The sequence below is a fragment of the Arthrobotrys flagrans genome (assembly GCF_004000055.1).
Source record: "Arthrobotrys flagrans strain CBS H-5679 chromosome Unknown unitig_1, whole genome shotgun sequence".
NCBI classification, from domain to species: Eukaryota; Fungi; Ascomycota; class Orbiliomycetes; order Orbiliales; family Orbiliaceae; genus Arthrobotrys; species Arthrobotrys flagrans.
In genome coordinates, this window is record NW_027137556.1 from 290,129 (window position 1) to 309,418 (window position 19,290).

Below are 19,290 nucleotides of genomic sequence, written 5' to 3' on the forward strand. Positions count from 1 at the left end.
AGAGTCAGATATTAGAAGAAATGCTGGGAGGTATGCAGTAATAGTTAAAGGAATGTATATTAGACCAGTATGGTTTTCTAGCTTGTATTATATCAATATTCATTACATGTCCGAGTCAGAAGCTTCAAAGATCCGAGATAGTAAACGACCTACTCTATACCTTCGACTTCGCCGACCCAAAAAGTACACTCTAGCGCGAACCTAGCCGTATCTTACATCCCGGTTGCCCTCACGAAACCAGTCATCCCCCCTCATCTCCTCCGCCGACGCATAGTTCACAATCGTGCTTTTGGTCTTTGAATATGCATAATATGCGTCGATTCCATTCTCGCTTCCCACACCACTAGGACCTTTCGTACCTCCCCACGGACTACTGGGATCATTCCTATGGTGGGTGTTAATCCACACAATCCCGGAATCAATCTCTTCTGATACTCTAAAAGCTTGACTCAGGTCCTGCGTCCATATCGCAGCGCCGAGTCCAAAATCGCTATCATTTGCAAGGCTGATAGCTTCTTGTTCATCCTTGAAACCCACCACTACTATGACGGGTCCGAATGCTTCTTTCATCCAGATCTGGGTTGATAAAATGGCGGCATTATCAGTAGCTGAAATGCCAGTAGGGACAAGGATCGTGGGTGGATAGAAGTATCCGTTGTCGTAATTAAACTCGTCCAGTGGGCTCTTGCCTTGCATCCTTTTACCTCCAATAACCGCCTCTGCTCTTCCACTGTCGACAGCCTCATCAACAAGTTTCGAAACATTCGACAATTGAGTAGAAGAGATCAAGGACCCCATCATCGACTCCGGATTTTTGGGGTCTCCCATCCGCTTCGTTATCGATGCCGCCTTTGCAACAAGAGCATCCTTGAACTTCTGCAAGATACTGTTTTCCACAATAATCCTAGTTGCTGCCACGCAAGTCTGCCCGCTTGCAACAAAGGCCCCAAACGAAACTCCGTTGACCGCTGCTGTGATATCTGCCTTCTCGAATACTATAACGGGTGCCTTGCCTCCAAGCTCGGCAGTATACTTTGCCAAGTTTCCACCCACGATCTGGCCGATGCTTCTTCCAGCTTCTGTTCCGCCTGTAACATCGACTTTGCGAACTAATCGGTTAGAGACGAGTGCTTTTCCAGTAATGGGACCGTACCCTGGAAGAACCGAAAAGACACCATCTGGAAGACCTGCCTCCTTCAAAATTTGACCAAGAAGCAGGGAGGTCAATGGCGTAAGCTCGCTCGGTTTCAAGATGACAGAATTACCAGCTGCCAGAGCCGGTGCTAGTTTCTTAACAGCGATAAGAAGTGGATGATTGAACGGTGTGATCTGGACAACCACCCCTAACGGCTTTCTATCGATCCAATTATGTAATTTTCCTGAAGTCGGAAGTACAGACCGTTCCTCGGTACGGAGGAGAGCGGCATAATATTTGAACCAACGGACAAGAGAGGGGACCTGAGCGTTCATTTCACGAATCGCGCGGCCAGTTTGATGAACTTCGATTGGGATAAGTTCCAGTAAATTTTTCGTAAGAAGCTCGGCTGCATTTTCGAGGACACCGGCACGTTCATGGCGTGACTTGCGGGACCAGATACCAGATTGGAAGGCATCATGGGCAACTTGGATTGTATCGGAGACGTCCTCAGGAGAAGCGGAATGGCACCTATCCTCCCGTTAGCTCAGTACTTTTTTTAAAAAAAAAGAGCGTCGTAGAGTGGGGCTGACTGTGCAAATATTTCGCCAGTAGACGGGTCTTCGATTGGAATACTGTTTCAAATTCAATGATGATGATGATGGCGATGTTAAATTAAAGCATCCACAGAGCTCGACTTTCATAAGAGATAAGTTAACCCACATGTCCCCTCTTCCATCCCTCACCGCACCACCGACCCACATCTTGTATGTTGATTCGGAAGCCATTGTGATTGCGAAGGTATTTGTTCATGCAATGGTGATGGTGACGCCGTGGTACAAGATATATACTTAAATAGATGGAGGTGCTATAGATATGGGGGGTTTCGAGACTAAGATATAGAGATGAAATTAAGAATAAAATCAGATTTGACCTGTGGTTGTCAGACGGCCGACTCCGCGCTCCGATGCGTCGTCATGGGCGCTAGTTGCTAGCTATTTCCCGGTCGTCAGACCGTTTTTCACGTGTTTATTATGATCATATTAATGGTGTTTAGGGTCTTCTGCGGATCTTGGTGGATCTAGAAGGTCGCTGTTGGAGTGACAGGGTGGAGGCCGACGTGGGGTTATCGCATCACCCAATCTTATCTCAGCTTCTCATTAACCTCAACCTCAACAACCTCCTCCAACATCATACATACACCTACGCGGCCACGCCAGCTTTTGGCAATGCCATGCAAAGGCCATGCCGTTTGGCTATGCGATTTTAGATTCTTCAGAATCTTTGACAGAACCTCGATGCATCTTGCCGCAGGAATTTCCAACGCATAGCAACTCGTTGGTCTGGCGTCGTAAAGAGTCGAACAACGGCGCCTTACTTTGACCGCTATATTCGAATCCTCCTGGAGTAAGCTTGGCCATGAGGATTTCTCTGGCACAGACGACGGGCAAGTGTTAGCTATTCCCACTATATTAATTTTTAGCAAACTCGGTCCTCTCAAATATAGAACCTTTGTAGATTATAAAAATCCTTCTTAATTATTCCTCTTGGTTTCCATCCTGTATGACCTTCCTGGCAGTCTTTGTGTAGATTGTATAGGGCCTGAAATGCCCAGGGACGACTATAAGTACTACCACTAGCCTTCAAATTCAGGCTCCAGGACACATCCATTGTTCTGACGAGCCAAACAGTAACCAAGATCAGGATGATGTGCAAAGGTACCACCGGCCCCCTGCGCAAACCCGCCCAAGAACTAGAGCCCTAGATTCTCGGCAAGCGCTGGGACTCCGTCGTTCGTCGACGCATATCCTCGCCTAACACCAAGCTATCTTGCTAAACATTTACAAAGCCCAGAGGGAACAATCTATCCTACCCGGTACAATACCCTTGATTGGACGGATTCAATCGCTCAACAAGTAGAATTTACCGAATAAATAGGGCGGCAAGAAATCCTTTCCATTGATACATTTCGCGACCGCATTATATCCGCAAGACCGCAGGTCGAACGAGGGAGAGCATCGCACTTGGCACTCCCAACTATCATAACGAGGGGGCTCAAAAGATAGCATGGGCAACTGACAACTGAGACTTTAAAAGGAGAACACACTACAGACTCTTCGCCCTCATAAGATGCCCTGCTGCAACCTAACCAACACCAAGCGTATCATATGTTACATCGAACGGAAATATCACGGTCGCGACATCCACCCTAAACATCTTTCAAAAAACTGGGACACCCGGGTTCATCACGCCCGATACCAGGACGCCCGCCGTACTCGTCGTCGCATCAGAATTCTTGAAAAGCTTAGCCTCGCGTTACCAACTTCAGGGAAACAGAATCACATACCTCTCATAGCCAGAATCCGAGCCCAGAACCCCGAAAGCTAAGGAGAGGTCGGAAGCATTACATTGTTTCATAGCCTCACAATGCCCTGCAAAGATGTTCGGGTAGCTACAGTGATGGCATGGTTAGCTAATAATCCCGGGTACGAGGGAACACCGGAGAGAATGGCTGGATTCTGGGACACTATTCGACAGATGGCGGCGAGCGGGTATCTTGAGCGATCTCCAGAGTCAGTCCAGCCTGACGAAGGATCAGAACAGCAAGCAGCTGCAGAGACCTTGACGCCGCTAATAAGCAGAATTCACAACCTCAACAAAGAACATGATCCGATATCCTTATAATCCATTATGGCATGATGCGGGGCCGAAATTCGAGTGCGCGAGTCAGCCGCAAATCAAAGAAATCCTTGGAGATGAGCGCATGAGCTCTCCTCACAGACGTTGCAAACACCAAGAAGGCTGACAGGAAGTATATTCGGGATCAACATCATGTCAGTGCTAGACCGATAACGCGCACGCTTCACAAACTATCGCGGTTGATTTCTGCTTCGAGCCGCATAAGAATGTCTCCGTTTTCCTGTCGGCCATATATAAATACACAACTTCATGTTGTAAGATGGGTACATAGTCGACTCATTGCGCATGCTCGATATTTATCGCATTCGGGTTTTCGACACCGAAACCTAGGCCGACATCTCCTCAACTAGCATTACATATTCTACCAAATCTGATTCGAACCTTCAAAAGCAAATCGCCCTACAATCCGAGGGAAATGCCGTGCAAAAGCTACCACAGCGACCTCATGCACCTTATGGGCGACGAATACACGTATCTTATCTTTAGCTTCCGTTCATCTCAACACGCTGGGACCAGCTGGTGAACGACCACCAACAGGAAGCCGACACCTTTCAGCCACTCACAGTAGTCCCGACCGATAAATCCCCTAAGAGGAGCAGCGTTCCATTAATAAATCGAATTCGCGCGCAGTCTAGAACTACTCCAAAACAGAGTTTCTGGAAACGATTCTCAATACCACGGTTGTAAACCCTTTCTATTCTTTTTGGATTATACTTCTTGTAAAACCGGAATATGCCTTGCAAAGGAGGCTACAGAGTCAACGTAATCCTCTACTTCATGGAAACGGAAGTTTCCCCCGAACTTTCCGAGCTCCCGCCAGCACAAATATCAAATCGCTGGGACAAAGTCTTTTATGCCTACTACGTTCGACCAAATATTCGTCTGGCAAGCTATTTGTCCAAGCGAACCCCGCACTCTATCATTGAGAGGATCCAACACCAGAACATATAAAACCAGCATTTGAGAGTAATATGGCCTGCGCAAACACATACTACGTTAGAGGAAGCCAACATACTGTGTTTGTCCTTACGTTCTCTGAGACTGCTCCGGCGAGGAAAATATCTAGAGCCTGGAATTTACACCATTGGTTTCATTGTCTCCAGCTCAAACCCGCGAGGGCCCTGGTTCAACATGTGGGAGGAGAGGGCGACGTATCTTTGATTGAGAAGATCCGAGCACAGAATAAATCGACCCGTTAGGATAGTAAAGGTTATGATATGGGAACCTTTGAAACCCAATATAATTCTGCCCATTTACGGATATCTTTTTTAGTTCTTTCCTGTTTGAATATGTATCTGCAGAGCGTTTCACAGCGTTTTGATTCTAGCTTATTTCTGTTTTGTTTTTCGAAATTTTCCTTCCTGCCCCAAGGCCTTGACCCATGGGAGCGGCGAATTTTTGAAGCGATTGGTAACAACGGGAGCTAAGGATTGTTGCTGCAAAATCTAGAACTCTCAGATGCAATCGAAACCCTCTTAAACACGACTTATCCATGCCGTGAACCGAAAACATAACCAGAGTCGTTTTGTCTATCCCGGAACTATCCTTATCTCGCAGTAATTAATCCAAACCCGCTTCCGTAAGGATATAATCAGGTTATAGCTGCTCATCACTCCATCAGAACACCCCTTTTCAGACCACAAACGTACGATTGAAGACCGCACAAACGTCCCAAGTATGACCTGCGAAGGCGAAGGCGACGTTACGACCACCAACGGGCAATTGGCCTAGAAATATCTTTCTTCTAACTTTCCACAAAGCCTGTCATCAAAGCGGCATCGACAATTCGTCACAATTCGCCATTTGGAACAGCATTCGAAGAACTAACTAACGAGCTATAGCTAGCTAACGATGGGGAACCGACGATGTTCTATCAGACACAATGGTATACGACCTAAACCAAAGGTTTCCCCGCGCGAATATTCTTGTCAACTTCCTTAGCTCAGGGTCAGCACATCACACATCACACAATTGTGCACAATGCCATGTGAAGGTACCAAGGACACGGACGCCCGAACGTTGCCGGCATACATGAAGAGGAATTTTCGAACACGACATCCTCCCCAGCGCGACCGCATTAGGATACGTATCGTATGGACATCTACGCAATCGAAGTCTCACCGAATCGAAGTCTCAGAGAATCACAATTAGAGAATGCGGAGAACAAAGCTTCATTGGTCAGAATGATCCATGCCAACCGTACGATGCCATGCCTGATTTTCTCTCGGCATCTATGGATTCAAATATCGATATACCCAGAATACTATGGCTTGAGGATATGGCCGCAAAATAATTTAGAGAGCAACCGAAATCTTCTCCCGCATAATCTTGGATCGAAACGCTCCGAAAGCCACAGATACCCAAGAGCCAAGCAACCAAGCTTGTGACTGGAACAAAGGCTCGAACTTAACCTCAAAACAGCAACACCTCGACAAGATCTAGCTAGGAAGCTCGAAAACATAGCTGCATTATGCTTCTGCATCATATACGTGGCATTACATAATTCGGATCGATATATTGAAAACGGAATATCTCTTCAAACGTACTAGATTTATCGAAGCAGGGTCTCCCCCGGAAAAAGACTCTAACATCTAGGTGGATCGATATATCCCAAGTCGCATATTTCATAGACGCAAGAGAGAAGAATGCCTTGTGGAGGGGATTTCACTAAAACATCCTTGAAGATATCTTCAAGTACGGGAAGATAAGACCGCAATACTTATCTATAACTTTAGATCGGATTGCTCGTAGATACATCACGTCGCTCAGCCGGATGCGACTTGAAAAGGCCGGTTTCGAAGAGGGGTCTAGGACCCATGACGATTCCAATATCTCATTCTTGCAGCGGATTCGGATCGCAAACAGTAATCAATCCTGGGCCACAACCTGGCCGAGATTAACTTCGGACGAGGTCAGGTTGTATCTTCCATGTCCATTCGCAGATTGACCAGGATAAAGTGGCTCGATGTCTACAAGGCCTTTGGTGCCCCACAGATCCAAACAGTCGTCAACGGTTGTAGCAGTACAAAACACCGCAAACAAGGGACCTCAGAAGCAAGACAACCTGACAAATTTCACTTTTCATCCAACCATTTACCCCTTGGACCTTTTCTTCTGTGCCTTTGCGCTGGAACTCACATGCGATATTCCCGTACAATTGCAACACTTTTGCATTCATCCGAAAAGGGCATGCAAACTTGCAAGCCTTTGTTGCAAGAAAATTTTTCTCAAAAACGCCAGAACCGACGACGGGGCATGGAGTCCATCACAAGACGGTATTTTATACCAGACAGGATGCCCCACCGACCATGGCTTTTGCGGCAGGATGGGACGGTTTTTGTAGAAAAAACACCGCAAGATGGCTTGAATTGCACAAGTGTGAAGCCCAAGAAATAACGGTTTGGGACGAGTGGAATACCCTTGATGAAAAAAATGTTCCAGCACAGACCGTCGACCTAAAAGATGACCGTACAAGGAAAGTTAAAACTTCTAGAAAAAAAGCGGTGGCGTGACATGTTTTGAATGCTTGAGGACATATTTAAGTATCTGTAAATTTACAAAATGTAGTTTTGTTTTTCAAAAATTATCCCCCGAAGGCTCTAAAGAAACCCTCCTGAAGAAAAGCGTTCTCTGTTAATTTTTATATTTCCAATTTTTTCTTTGCCCCCCAAAAAACAGCCGACGTTGAACGTCAGACGCAACTCGAAGGAACTCCGACCGGAAAAATGACATGTGCTAAAGCCTACCATAATATTGCAATGAATTGCATGACCAGCATATACACAAACGCCGATACGAAAGTTCCACCCAAGGAAGTTGCCGAAACATGGAACTGTTTTGTCAAAGAACATCGCTGTGCAGTTTCAAGGAGAGATTGGAAGGCCTTCGTCGATCTTCGAGCTAGAGAATCGCATAGCACCGGAATCCCACTGCTTGAGCGCATTCAGGCCAGCCAGAGACATTAGATGGGGGAGGGTTTCTTTCGAAGTCATGGCCAACCCGGAATCTTTTGAGCCTCGATTCTCGGCCATATGGGGTCTTTTCCAAATTCCATTTGCATTTGTTTTGTATTTTCCTTCTGTATATAGACCGATCCCTCGGGCTTCGTCCGCCATTCATCCTTCAGGGACATCCTTACATCCGACAGATATCTTGAATATTGGGCCGAAGCAAGGCACCAGAACGCAACAACTGTCTCCCAAAAAAATGTATATAGCATAGCACCGGCGTACCTTTTTCTATTAGAAGGATTCGGGTGCATTTGGGAGTTATTACTGGTGTATTGGTTTTATTATGAATATTTCTTCGTTTCACATTTCATTCAAATTTGAACTCTCTCTATAATCGCCAGTTATATTATCTTTCGGAATACAACTCATTATTCGGAGTATTGCCACACAAGATATTAAGCCACGGCCACATGGCCAAGTACCCACTAGCTGTTGACGAAGAACAGTACCATTTTCCGACGCTGAACCGATGCAATATAGCTCGCGTGCTCTTTAACCCAAGCAGGTTTCCATGCCATGCTGCAGCCCAGGCAATTTTGATGTCGATAAATTATATTCTATCCTGTGGCATTCGCAACGTTTATATTGCGTGTCCGCAGCTATCCCGCAGTTTTTAGAATGTCCTTGGGGACAATTGTAAGCTGGAAGGGTCACCAAGATTATCGTCAGGGGTGAGCGACCGACTCTGTGATTCCACTCTATATTTTCGTTGGTGTCTTTTCTTGCCATTAACTAGCCCAAGTTTTATTAGACCTGCCAACCCGAAAATCACACACCTGACGACCACGGGAATCAAAGCAAGACAACCCTCTTCCTCCCTTCCAATCAAGATGACTTGCAACGGCCTTCGCGACGCCGTCATCATGGAAAAATCCATTCTCTGGTACGGGTCGAGCTTTATCCACGAACCTGACAGCAGGGCCATTGGAGATATCTGGCACCATATGACACGTTGGGAGCGCCGTGTGGCGGCAAGAAGAGCAGAACTAGAGGCATTTCACAAACAACAGGACGGCGTCCAACCTCTCGATTTTGAGCAAGCCATAATCCCGCTGATCACCAGAATTGGGGAAGCAAATTCGACTTGTGAGCTTCACGCGCATAACCTAAATATCCGGACCGTCTAGCCAGTCGATAAATGGAATTTCTCTGGGAAACCGGCGGCGTAGCCTACATTAATTTTACATTTCCACCAACGCAATGCTTATATACTCTACCTCATAATCGATAGCATAATATCTATCGGCACGCCAATATTACTAAGAGCAACTCCCGATGGACCGCCACTTGACAGATTAAATTCTTGAAATGAATTTCAAATGGGAGATATCACGACAAATGGATATGGCGTCGCGAAGCACTACGGGCACAACCTACAAGTCAGCCAATACTCACATATGCATGCGCATGTCTGGGATCGGAGTTGTCTACGCCAAGCACATTCGATTTGCATGATCACATCCCGATCCAAGAATTCAGATAGTGATTTTCAATTCTTATCTCCCACAGACCGAGTCGATATCGGCATTTATTAACGAAGCCGTGCATTTAAAATCAGGACATTCATTGGATCATGCAGCCACTTTTCTCCAAACTAGAGCTAGCGGCCGCTTGTGCACCCCAATTACCTTATTGGACCAGAGTTGGGTCTTCTAGACCCTCAGAGCTAGAGGATATGAACCTGACAGCAGTTGCTGCGAAATATGAACAATTGTCATCGCTCGGGAAAAAAAAAAAAAAAAAAAAAAAAAAAAAAAAAAAAAAAAAGACACGTAGCAATGGGTATTCTATTCCAATTGTAGAGGGTTTTAGAACAATAGCCATGAGCATTGGAATCGAAACTGGAGGGTTTGATGCCTAGAACTCAGCTCGCTGCAATTTTTAGATCTCCAGCTTCACTAGGCCTCGTTGCTCGGCTACTTGCCCCATCATACCCCCATTCAAACACGGCTAACGGGGAGGGTTTCTCATTTTTGGTAATCTCAGCACCAGGGTCTCACGACCTTAACGACTTTCGTTATAGAACCAAGCCATCATGATAGGCCTGCATGGCAGCTTCAGTCCCTTGTGACCTCAGGCCGCGGAATTCTTATGCCCAAGAGCTTCATTTGTGTCTTAAAGTTTTGCTCAAGCAATCTTAGGTCGAGCCTTTTTCTAGCGGACCTAAGTAAAAAAAAACTTCCCTCTGTTTCCCCTCTTTTGAAGATTCGTTTCAAATAGCTGTATTCGGTCCCTTTTCAAAAGCAACTGCTCCATTCCGTCACGGTTTTCAGCCTAGTTCGCTGTGCTCAGGACGCCATTTTCGCTGGAATGTCTGGCCTCTCGGTGCTGCACATGATATAAGGAATGCATGGTCCTCATGCTGGCGTCATGATTATTATTGCATTGCATACCATCTCTTTTCATCCAAAGTCCCTTTATATATAACCAATTGATCGACTTCGAACCATGGTATCGACCTGATCACGTTTCTCTCAGCCAAATTCCTCCTCACTTCTCCAAATCATACCGAGTTCAAACATGGACCGAATTCAAACCCGTCCCGGTTGGGCACTTCCCAGCCGCCCAGATTCTCGAGCTTCAATGAAAGCGAAGAATAAACCAAAAGCCAACGCACAACACCGATACTCCGCACACCACCAGCATGCACGTTCCGTTTCCAGTGAGTCCCACTGGCTGCGGTTTGGCACTTTGGAGGACGCGGAGATAGAGAAAGCGGTCATTGCACAACCACCGAAGAAATCACCGAGGTTCGCACGGTCGGGTGGATGTTTTAAATTATTTGATGTGGTTGGGTGGAAGTTGAGAAGAGGTTTTTGGAGGTCAATGAGGCGTCGAAGCCAGGACTCAGGGAAAGGGGAAACCGAGCGGAGTTAACCATTGACGGATCAGCTGGGATGCAGGGTTGTCAATCGATCTGGCGCATTGCTACACTCCTCATAAATCTATTATCCGGCCGGCCAGGGCAAGAGAAGGCGAGCCGGCCGTACCTGACTGTTACCGAAGTAAGTAGTAACAACCGCAGCAGGGTTTGAATCGTCCTCAAACTAACAGAAACTCCTCTAGCTCTCACCCCTCGCCTCGAGACGCACATATATACATTCTTGCAATTCGTTCTTTCTTTCTTTTTTTTTTTCTATTTCACATCAGCTGATATTCGCTTTCAACAATCGTTTGGGGTAGTATTGGTGTTATCCGAGTTATTTTGGACTTTTGACTTTGGGGCTTGGGCGCACTTCGCTTTTAAGGACTACTGCGTAATACGACGATATGACTAACGACTCCTTCAATCTACATGTATATACTCTGAGATGATATTAATGCCAACAATTAAGGGGGAAACCCTTCAATATTTCCGTATTTTATTTGGAATTGTCACCTTACAGACTCTGGGGGTTCACAGAGCCGGTCTTTAACTCTGGGGCAATCTGCCACTCTCTAGCTCCCCGATTTCCCAGCTGACATTTTGCCTGGCCAAACTTTCCATATTTTCCATCTTCTCCCTAGCTCCTTCCAAGCTGCTTGTCAAGAAGATCTTGTCCCGTCCTAAAAAGCTTTTCAACACAGCCATTCTCCCATTTCTATAATCTGCGATTGAATAGTTGCTATACTCGCTTCTGATATTGTTGGCATAGGCGGTATATGTATCTCGAGAAGCAGCTAGGATTGCCAGGTCAAGGTCAAGGAAATACGACACCAGCGCAGGCGACAATGGGCCACCTAGGCTCGAAGCTAGAACAATATGGGAGATCGTGCAATGAATGAGTGAAGAAACTGGAATTTTATATGGTTCCTATTATATGCATTTAGTACGTAAAGATGTGCCCCGAGTGCGACGGACGAATAGGATGCCATACCAGGACGGAAGACGTCTGTGACACCTGATCCACAAAGTTTTCCCAAGCAGTCATACTTTGCAATTCGTTGTCTTTAGCCTGAGGATTGTAAACTTCACTTCACGTTAACTTCACAAGCTGACCCTATTAAAACTAATTGCATCCGAATATTTCACGAAGCTCAACAGAATCCAAATGAAATAAATTACCGACCGAAATCATGCCACCATACTGCGAACATAATACATCTCTGCTCCCAGTCACTCAGCTCAACGTTTCCGGTTCTCACATCCTCGGCAAGTTTATCTAGCATGAAGGTTATGTGGGCGGTGTTGTGATAAGCTCGGTGTGGTTCACGGTAAGCGTCTCCCATAGGCTGGGTGTACTGACCGGGGTCCGGGACACCACAGGATTGGAGGAATTCAAGGTAGCGGTGCAAGAAAGCGTATTTAGCTAGAAGGGACATGCTGTTTAGCCCTATGAAGAATGGTCTTTCAAAATAGAAAGGTGACTCCAAGGTGTTGACATCAACTAGTCCATTAGCCAGAGGTTGAAAAGGTTGGTGGAAATCAAGTCAATTCAAACTCTTTTGAGTCTTATTTAATCTTTCAGCTCCAGGTCGACCCGCCCGTACAGAATTGGCAAAAGGATCCAGGCCAGCGCCGGCCCAAAACTCACAATATCGCAATGGTCTCATACTCATGATCTTCGAGTCTATATTCTAGGGGATTTGTGAGAATACGTTCGCAAAGAGCGAAATTGTATTTACCGCTCGCCCTCCGCAGATAAGACACAGCGCACTAATTCATGCTCTCAGATGTGCGAGGGCCGCAAATTAACAAGCAGTGTTGGATTTTTATCAACAACGCAAGCTCGGCCCAAAACTTTGATTCTGTCGGGTTTGAATTGGCCATACTCCATGGATGGTTGGAAGGCCTGATGCAGTTAAACCCGTGGCATAAAGTACGTTAAGAGCCTGCGCCCAATCATTGCATCAGACTTAGGCAATTGCCTCTCTACAATCGCAACTTTCGGAGTAATTGGACAATCTGACTCCCAAACAAGCGAACCAATAGAAAGATAGCAATACTAGTTCCTATTGGTTTCGCAGGTCTCTAGAAATTTGAGCCTTTTGGCTTCTGTAGTGATCAAAAACCATCAAGTGATCAATTGATTACTAAGAATGTCACGGCCCCACATCCCAAACGGCAAACCGAGTACGTAAGTTTTTCCGCGAATTTGGTGATTCGAAGCTCACTGTTTTAAGCCCGTCACAGCGAATATGATAATCTCGAGCTTGGATGGCAGTTTACCCCAGAGTTTACCCTTTCACGAAAGATTTAGCCTAAATTGTCGGCTGATGGTACCGAGTTATTGGCACTCCTTGGGGAAAAGCTTGATGATCTCAAACGTATGGAGCTACTATGCTTAGTGAGCCGCTGCTCTCCCAAAATCTGGCTTAGGAGAGCAGTATACCCCATGCTAATTGATGGGAGCTAGCTTTACACCATTCCTCCAAGACCTTGTCGCACAATTATTTTTCCGTGGTAGACTTAAAGGTTCGTGAATTCGAGCTCCACCGAGGGACCATTCGTCGAAGATCCCGCCGTAACTTCCCCATCGTCTGGAAATTCTGGGGTTTACTTCCACCAAAAGCCCAATTGCTACTTGCATTATCCAATTTACAACTCATTTCCTTGTCCATAGACATCGTTTATAAGAATCCCAGTATACCCGACACTATGGATATGATCAGTCTCAGAAGCTGCGATTCAAGTCCCACACAGGAACTTATCTCTCACAATGCATCTGCTAGGTTCCTTCCGCGCAGCCGTGCTCTCTGCTATACTGGCTCAGGAAACACGAGCTCAAAATTTCGGGCCCCAAAACTCTGCATCTCATCCTTTACGTATCTGGACCACCTCAGCAGGGAGTTACTTTAATGATTCCTATCTTATCGGCAACGGTCGTATCGGCGCCGCACTCCCTGGCGGCGTCGCGTCCGAAGTCATTCGTGTCAATGAAGATTCCCTGTGGTCTGGTGGGAAGCTTTCGCGGGCCAACCCCGACGCGAATGATAAGATGGGTGATATACAATCCCTTCTTGCACAACAGAGAAACCCTAAGGCCACTAGATTGGCAGGATTCGCGTACGCTGGAACTCCAGTGTCCACCCGCCACTACGAACCACTCGGAGACACATGAATCACTCTGGCAGCGCTACAGGCTATGAAAGATGGCACGATCTCTCTGATTCATCAGCTGGAGTTTACTACACTGTTGGCGGAGTTAGCTACAAACGAGAATACATCGCCAGCAACCCAGACAATATAATTGCAATTCACATTACAGCCAGCAAGCCAGGCTCGGTATCATTTAATGTCCACCTGCGCAAGGGACAAAGTCTTAATAGATGGGAAGACTATACGTACAAAGTCGGAAGCGACACTACCGTTATAGGTGGTGAAAGTCAGGGAAAGAGTGGGGTCGAATTCTCCGCAGGTGCAAAGATCGTTGCTTCTGGTGGAAAGGTTTATACCCTCGGCGACCATGTCATTTGTGGCAATGCAGACGAAGCGACAATATTTTTCACTGCATGGACAGCCTACCGTCAATGAGACCCTGTCAATAAGGTTCTCTCAGACCTCGCCAGCATTGGCGCTAGGTCCTACTCTGATATCAGAGCTGCGCATGTTGCAGACTACCAGAAGTATTTTGGAAGAGTATCTCTGAACCTCGGCAGCTCATCCAATACCCAAAAGGCTTTGTCAACGCCAAAGAGATTAGCCGCAATTGCTACAGCGTTCGACCCTGAACTGGTTTCTCTGCACTTTCAGTTCGGTAGATATTGAACTTCGAGGACAATATCTTGTGTATCGCAGTCTGGCTTCGCTGTTATTATGCCGACCCAAGTAGCCAGGTAATATGTAATAAAGACTCGAGGCGGATAGGCCGGGGCAGGAGTAATAAAATCGGTTCACCATTACAGTCGTGATATATATTGTGGGAAGGACCGTGGTTGATCTGGTCCAAGGAAACCTGGTGTTGACTGGTCTCGTCCGCTCAACAATGTGTCCACAGTTCAGTGTCGGCTGATATTCTGTTTTTCCAAGTTAACAGAATACAGTGATCGAGTGCTGTTAGTGAGAGGCATTTATATAATCCATTGGTAACGGCGACTTTTTTCAATTTCCTTCAAAGATATAAGGTTCTAATACTGAGATCGAGAGATTTTGGCGCAACGCTTGCGAAAGAGGATAAATTTTGAGAGAGGATGGTAAGAACGCGCGCGCTGCACCGCTGACATTTATAGATTTGGACAATCCAATGCAAATACGCTCGCGATCCTAGCCATCATTGACACGGATTTAGATAATGTATTATCACCACGTACAGCTGTGGCACAGAATATCGACCCTCAGCTTTTCAGTACCCCAGACCAGCCAATGAAACAAAATTGATCAATACACTGGCCATTCATTCATAACTCATTTTTGAGAGTATTCTGGCTGCCCAGGTATGGCGCTTGACAATCCCGCAAAATTTAAGCGCCTTAATACTTGGCATATTGTTTGCTCAAAATGAGGCATTCAGGCAGGGTTTGGCGTCAATTTCGAATATTTCGAAGCGCTTGATGTGTTTTACAAGCATTTCCTATCCTTCAGTGTATCCTTACAATCATACAGTCCATAAGCCTACAAAGGATACGAGCTTTTCGCAATTGTAATATTATTTAGCTATAGAATCCTAATTGGGATCATGATACAAATGAAAAAAAAGGTTATAAAATATACAAAAATCCGCGGCATTGCGACTCTCGATACTCAAAACAACAATATATAAAGGAAAGAACTCGCTTATATTGGCACAAGGAACAAAAGGGAGATGCACAAAAGGAAGCAAGACATTGACCTAGTCATCTGAGGCCGATGCGGGGATTTCAACATATTCAGCGACAGATGTTGGCGCTTCGGTAGTGACCGCTTCAGAAGTTGGTTCCTCGGTGGCAGAAGTGATCAAAGTGGTGGGCAGGTCGGTGGCATAGGCGGGTGCCTCGGTTGTGGTTGGAACAAGAGTCGTCGACGTGCTAGGGGTATCAGGGATCCCGACACTGTCTGGACCACCATCCTTGCCGATTCTTCGAGCGATCTCAGTGAGGAAGGTCCATTCTCCGTACTGGGTCCATGGAACCTCGTCAGTGGGCAAGGTAGTGTGCGAGATGGAAACAGAAACTTTCAACCCCAGAACATTGCGAGCTCTAACTGGTGCACCGGTAGAATCAGTTACTCTCCAGCGGAGGTTCCTGATGAGGAATGGAATTGCATGCTGTGGGTTCAAAGAAGAGAGGTTCGCGTTGCTAAAGGCATTGACCATGGCATCGGTAAGTGGGACACTTCCAGTGATTTCAGTATTGATTGTGGCTGGGTCAGTGCCGGGGGGCGCCTCCATAGAATGAGTAAAGACGACATAGTCACCGACAAACTCTGGTTGATTGGTCCACTGCCTATAGTCGCGGGAAGGCCTTCCAAGGAAGAAGTGAACGCTGTAGGTTCCATTCAAGGCTCCCCTATCAGCGGAGACGTCGACTCGCCATTCGTAGTACTTATTGTTGACGATTGAGTTATCAAGTCCTTTATTTTCTTCAGAGCTATAAAGGTCTCTCTTGCGTTTGGTTGCGGAAGAAACTCTACCGGAGTACAAATCACTGACCTCCTTCATAGCATATCTGCGGAGGCCAGTTGGGCTATTGGGGTACAGATGCTTTGGAACCGCAGCATATCCGTAACCAAAAGATCCAGTGTCTCTGACAGTGTCCGAATTGAGTCTCCAGCCGTTTCTGAGCCAAGGCTCCAATGGGGAAGTAACGGTATCTGTTGTCCGCCAGTCGACACCGTAAGTCCCACCACCGTTTTGCTGGGGTGTGACATAGCTTTTAGGGTTAATGGCCTGCCAGATGGCAAAGATACGATCAACATTGGTGTGGTGAAGGAAGAAGATGGGGTCAAAGGAGCTGTAAGGTACAGAGGTCATGTGGCCGTAGGTTCCACCGACCCAGACGTGGATACCATCATGGATAGATTCGGCAGAAGCGGCGTTATTGCCAACTCTGTTGCTGAAAGCACCCCATCGAGCGGGGTCGCTTGCGGTGTTGATTTTGTTTGGCTCGAGAATATTGGCATTGCTATCCTGAGGGAGTGAACGAAGCAGAAGCTCATGAACTTGCTGTCTGACATTGTTACCGTTCTGCCTGAGCTGATTCCGAGCCTCTCCAATGTTATCACCAACTCCGGGCTCTTGATTAGGTGGATGCCTGACGGTACGGAACAAATTATTGAACTTAGATTCCCCGAAGTTTGCATGGGCCGGATCGTTATATGTTCCGGACTGAAATTTGAAGGTGTAGAGAGGGTTCTCCCATTTGGGGGCCGTTGCTGGCGTTGCATTTGGGTAGAATCTGAATGTGTGCTGATTAGTGCTGACCTGGGGTGGAAGGTCGGCATTTTCCAGTCCCCAATCCCAGTATGGAAGACGGAACTGTTCGAGAGCAGCCTCCCATTGGGCCTTCTCGGCTGGTCTAGTCTCTTTTTGGATTTCCAAGTAGGCACTTGCCCAGAGAAGTTCTTCAACGTAGGCAAGGTAAGGGCGATGCCATGGGAGGAACTGTACCAGCAGCAGAAATATTAGAATAGAAGTTCCAAAGGGTCTGAGTGAACTCAAAGCAACAATCTCAGCTTACCAAAGTGGAGCCGTGTGTGCAGTAACCACTGTTTGTATACCCTTCCTGAAGATCCGAGCCTTTTGTACCTGGTCTCCTGTTATTCCATGGTAGGTACGGTCGACCGTGAACACCAGCAAGCTGCCACCAGCTGTTTTTGTCATTAGGGTTCCTATACATTGTCCTCCTCAAGGCAAGAATGTACAAGTCGTACACTCTTCCAGCCTGACTGTCGCCAGGAAGACGGTAGTCGTAGAGTTCTCGGATTTCTCGACGAATAACCATCTGAATGCCGTTGTTTCCGGCCTGGATCCCACCGGCCCAGCCATTGTTTGTGTCCGTCATCTGCTTTGATGCATCGATTGCTCGCTTCTTGAGAAATTTTTCGTGGAGATGCCCTACACCACGAACTTCGATAGGCCCAAAGTTGTCAACTTCCTGATCCGGTTCTGCAAGACTAGCGAGAGGAATAGCACATGTAATCTGCGCCGTTGTGGCTAACGCCACTGAAACCAAAGTCGAGAGCTTCATATTGTCGAAAATATAAACGATAGTAACTAGTTTTATTATATATTAAGAATAGAGAGTGCCGTCGGAAAGGTTGAAAAAAAGGATGAAGATATCCCCCCCCAATTACCACCCGATAACGAGTGTGAGTTAAACGAATGGCGCTGAAGGTGTGAAACGAAAGAGTTGAAGTCGTATTAGAGTATACTGGAAGGCATCGACTATATATAATCGAACAAGGGTTAATATTGAACGAATGACCTTAAGAAACGAATAGAAAAGCAAACAAATACAACCATGGATATGCAGATGTCACTGCATACGCCAAGATGTACTTATAGAAATTCAATGATGTTATTATAAAATAAAATAAAATCGAAGATATGATCATCATGGACAGGTGGGAATGATAATAAATATTGTGTACAAGCTGCCACTGGAGGCTTTAAGGGGAATCCATCCAGAGCGCGCTGCAAGATTGTCCGAGATAACAGGCCACTGCACGTCCGAGCCCTTGTCTTGTCTTTGGGCAGGGTGTGTTTTTCTGGGTAATTGCCATCGGTCAAACTCGTTCGGCAGCGCCAACGAATCAGAGCCCTGGGGCAAGGGTAGAAGCTGAACATGAGGTTACACTTTACCCACCTTGAATGATGTCGATGTCTTTCGCTTTACCTAATTCTTCAACGTGTCGGCTGATTTATTGTCGATGCAATGCGAACTAAAGTCCAAAAATAGAACTAATAGTGTAGTATTTGGCGACTAAGGGCGGGAGGGAAAGTCTGCGAACGATATTTTTTATGAAAAATATTTTTGAAAAGAAAAAATATAATACCGAAGAAATAAAAGAAGAAAAAAAAAGATCAAGTATCGAGAACCAAGAACCAAGAATACGGGAATCGATGCCTGAGAAAGGTAAGTGTCTATACTGAAAGGGACTTCGTAGATCAAGTCCCCTCGCTCGCACGACGATAGCGATGAAATTTATATCAAAAGAGTGACTATTAGTGAGCGACAAGAACAAAAAAGAGAGAAAGAAAGGAAAGAAAGAACCAAAACGTCTTCGGATCTTTACTTCCTTCAGAACTCGAATCTATCCGCAGGTAACGGGAGAATGAGAAAAAAAAAAAGATGGGAAAGAAGAGGAAGCATTTGGAGATATTCCAAGCCTTTTTGTTAAGTACTCCATCCTCACCACTCTTCTGTTCAAAGAACCCTCATTTCGCGCAATCGTGCCAGGGAGATTTCAGCCTACAGAAGGGAAATAGGGGGGCTCCACTCTCGAAAAGCTTGGTGCCAATTTGTGGAGTCTATCCCTGTCCTGTCAGAGCCACATGCTCTCACCAACCAATCTGAAGGCCTCAGCTTTTACGGACGATTGAACGGATA

At 46.2% G+C, this 19,290-nt stretch overlaps 6 protein-coding genes across 6 annotated transcripts; 3 read left to right on the forward strand and 3 right to left on the reverse strand.

The window, feature by feature from the left end:
• Nucleotides 1-201: 201 nt before the first annotated feature.
• Nucleotides 202-1,923, reverse strand: DFL_008046 (uncharacterized protein; the record flags this gene model as incomplete). The annotated part of the gene is made up of 3 exons (XM_067637724.1): nucleotides 202-1,666; nucleotides 1,729-1,770; nucleotides 1,859-1,923. 3 exons carry the CDS (start codon nucleotides 1,921-1,923, stop codon nucleotides 202-204), a joined length of 1,572 nt encoding a protein of 523 aa, XP_067485684.1.
• A 6,540-nt stretch (nucleotides 1,924-8,463) lies between these two features.
• Nucleotides 8,464-8,972, forward strand: DFL_008047 (uncharacterized protein; the record flags this gene model as incomplete). The annotated part of the gene is made up of 2 exons (XM_067637725.1): nucleotides 8,464-8,516; nucleotides 8,597-8,972. 2 exons carry the CDS (start codon nucleotides 8,464-8,466, stop codon nucleotides 8,970-8,972), a joined length of 429 nt encoding a protein of 142 aa, XP_067485685.1.
• Nucleotides 8,973-10,365: 1,393 nt separating this feature from the next.
• Nucleotides 10,366-11,123, forward strand: DFL_008048 (uncharacterized protein; the record flags this gene model as incomplete). The annotated part of the gene is made up of 3 exons (XM_067637726.1): nucleotides 10,366-10,595; nucleotides 10,738-10,850; nucleotides 10,912-11,123. The coding sequence occupies 3 exons, from the start codon at nucleotides 10,366-10,368 to the stop codon at nucleotides 11,121-11,123; spliced, it is 555 nt and encodes a 184-aa protein (XP_067485686.1).
• A 134-nt stretch (nucleotides 11,124-11,257) lies between these two features.
• On the reverse strand, nucleotides 11,258-12,147 carry DFL_008049 (uncharacterized protein; the record flags this gene model as incomplete). Its single annotated transcript, XM_067637727.1, has 3 exons — nucleotides 11,258-11,638; nucleotides 11,703-11,794; nucleotides 11,895-12,147. The coding sequence occupies 3 exons, from the start codon at nucleotides 12,145-12,147 to the stop codon at nucleotides 11,258-11,260; spliced, it is 726 nt and encodes a 241-aa protein (XP_067485687.1).
• A 717-nt stretch (nucleotides 12,148-12,864) lies between these two features.
• On the forward strand, nucleotides 12,865-14,299 carry DFL_008050 (uncharacterized protein; the record flags this gene model as incomplete). Its single annotated transcript, XM_067637729.1, has 5 exons — nucleotides 12,865-12,902; nucleotides 13,182-13,240; nucleotides 13,389-13,409; nucleotides 13,498-13,831; nucleotides 13,900-14,299. 5 exons carry the CDS (start codon nucleotides 12,865-12,867, stop codon nucleotides 14,297-14,299), a joined length of 852 nt encoding a protein of 283 aa, XP_067485688.1.
• Nucleotides 14,300-15,593: 1,294 nt separating this feature from the next.
• On the reverse strand, nucleotides 15,594-17,928 carry DFL_008051 (uncharacterized protein; the record flags this gene model as incomplete). The annotated part of the gene is made up of 2 exons (XM_067637730.1): nucleotides 15,594-17,342; nucleotides 17,419-17,928. 2 exons carry the CDS (start codon nucleotides 17,926-17,928, stop codon nucleotides 15,594-15,596), a joined length of 2,259 nt encoding a protein of 752 aa, XP_067485689.1.
• Between the last annotated feature and the right edge of the window lie 1,362 nt (nucleotides 17,929-19,290).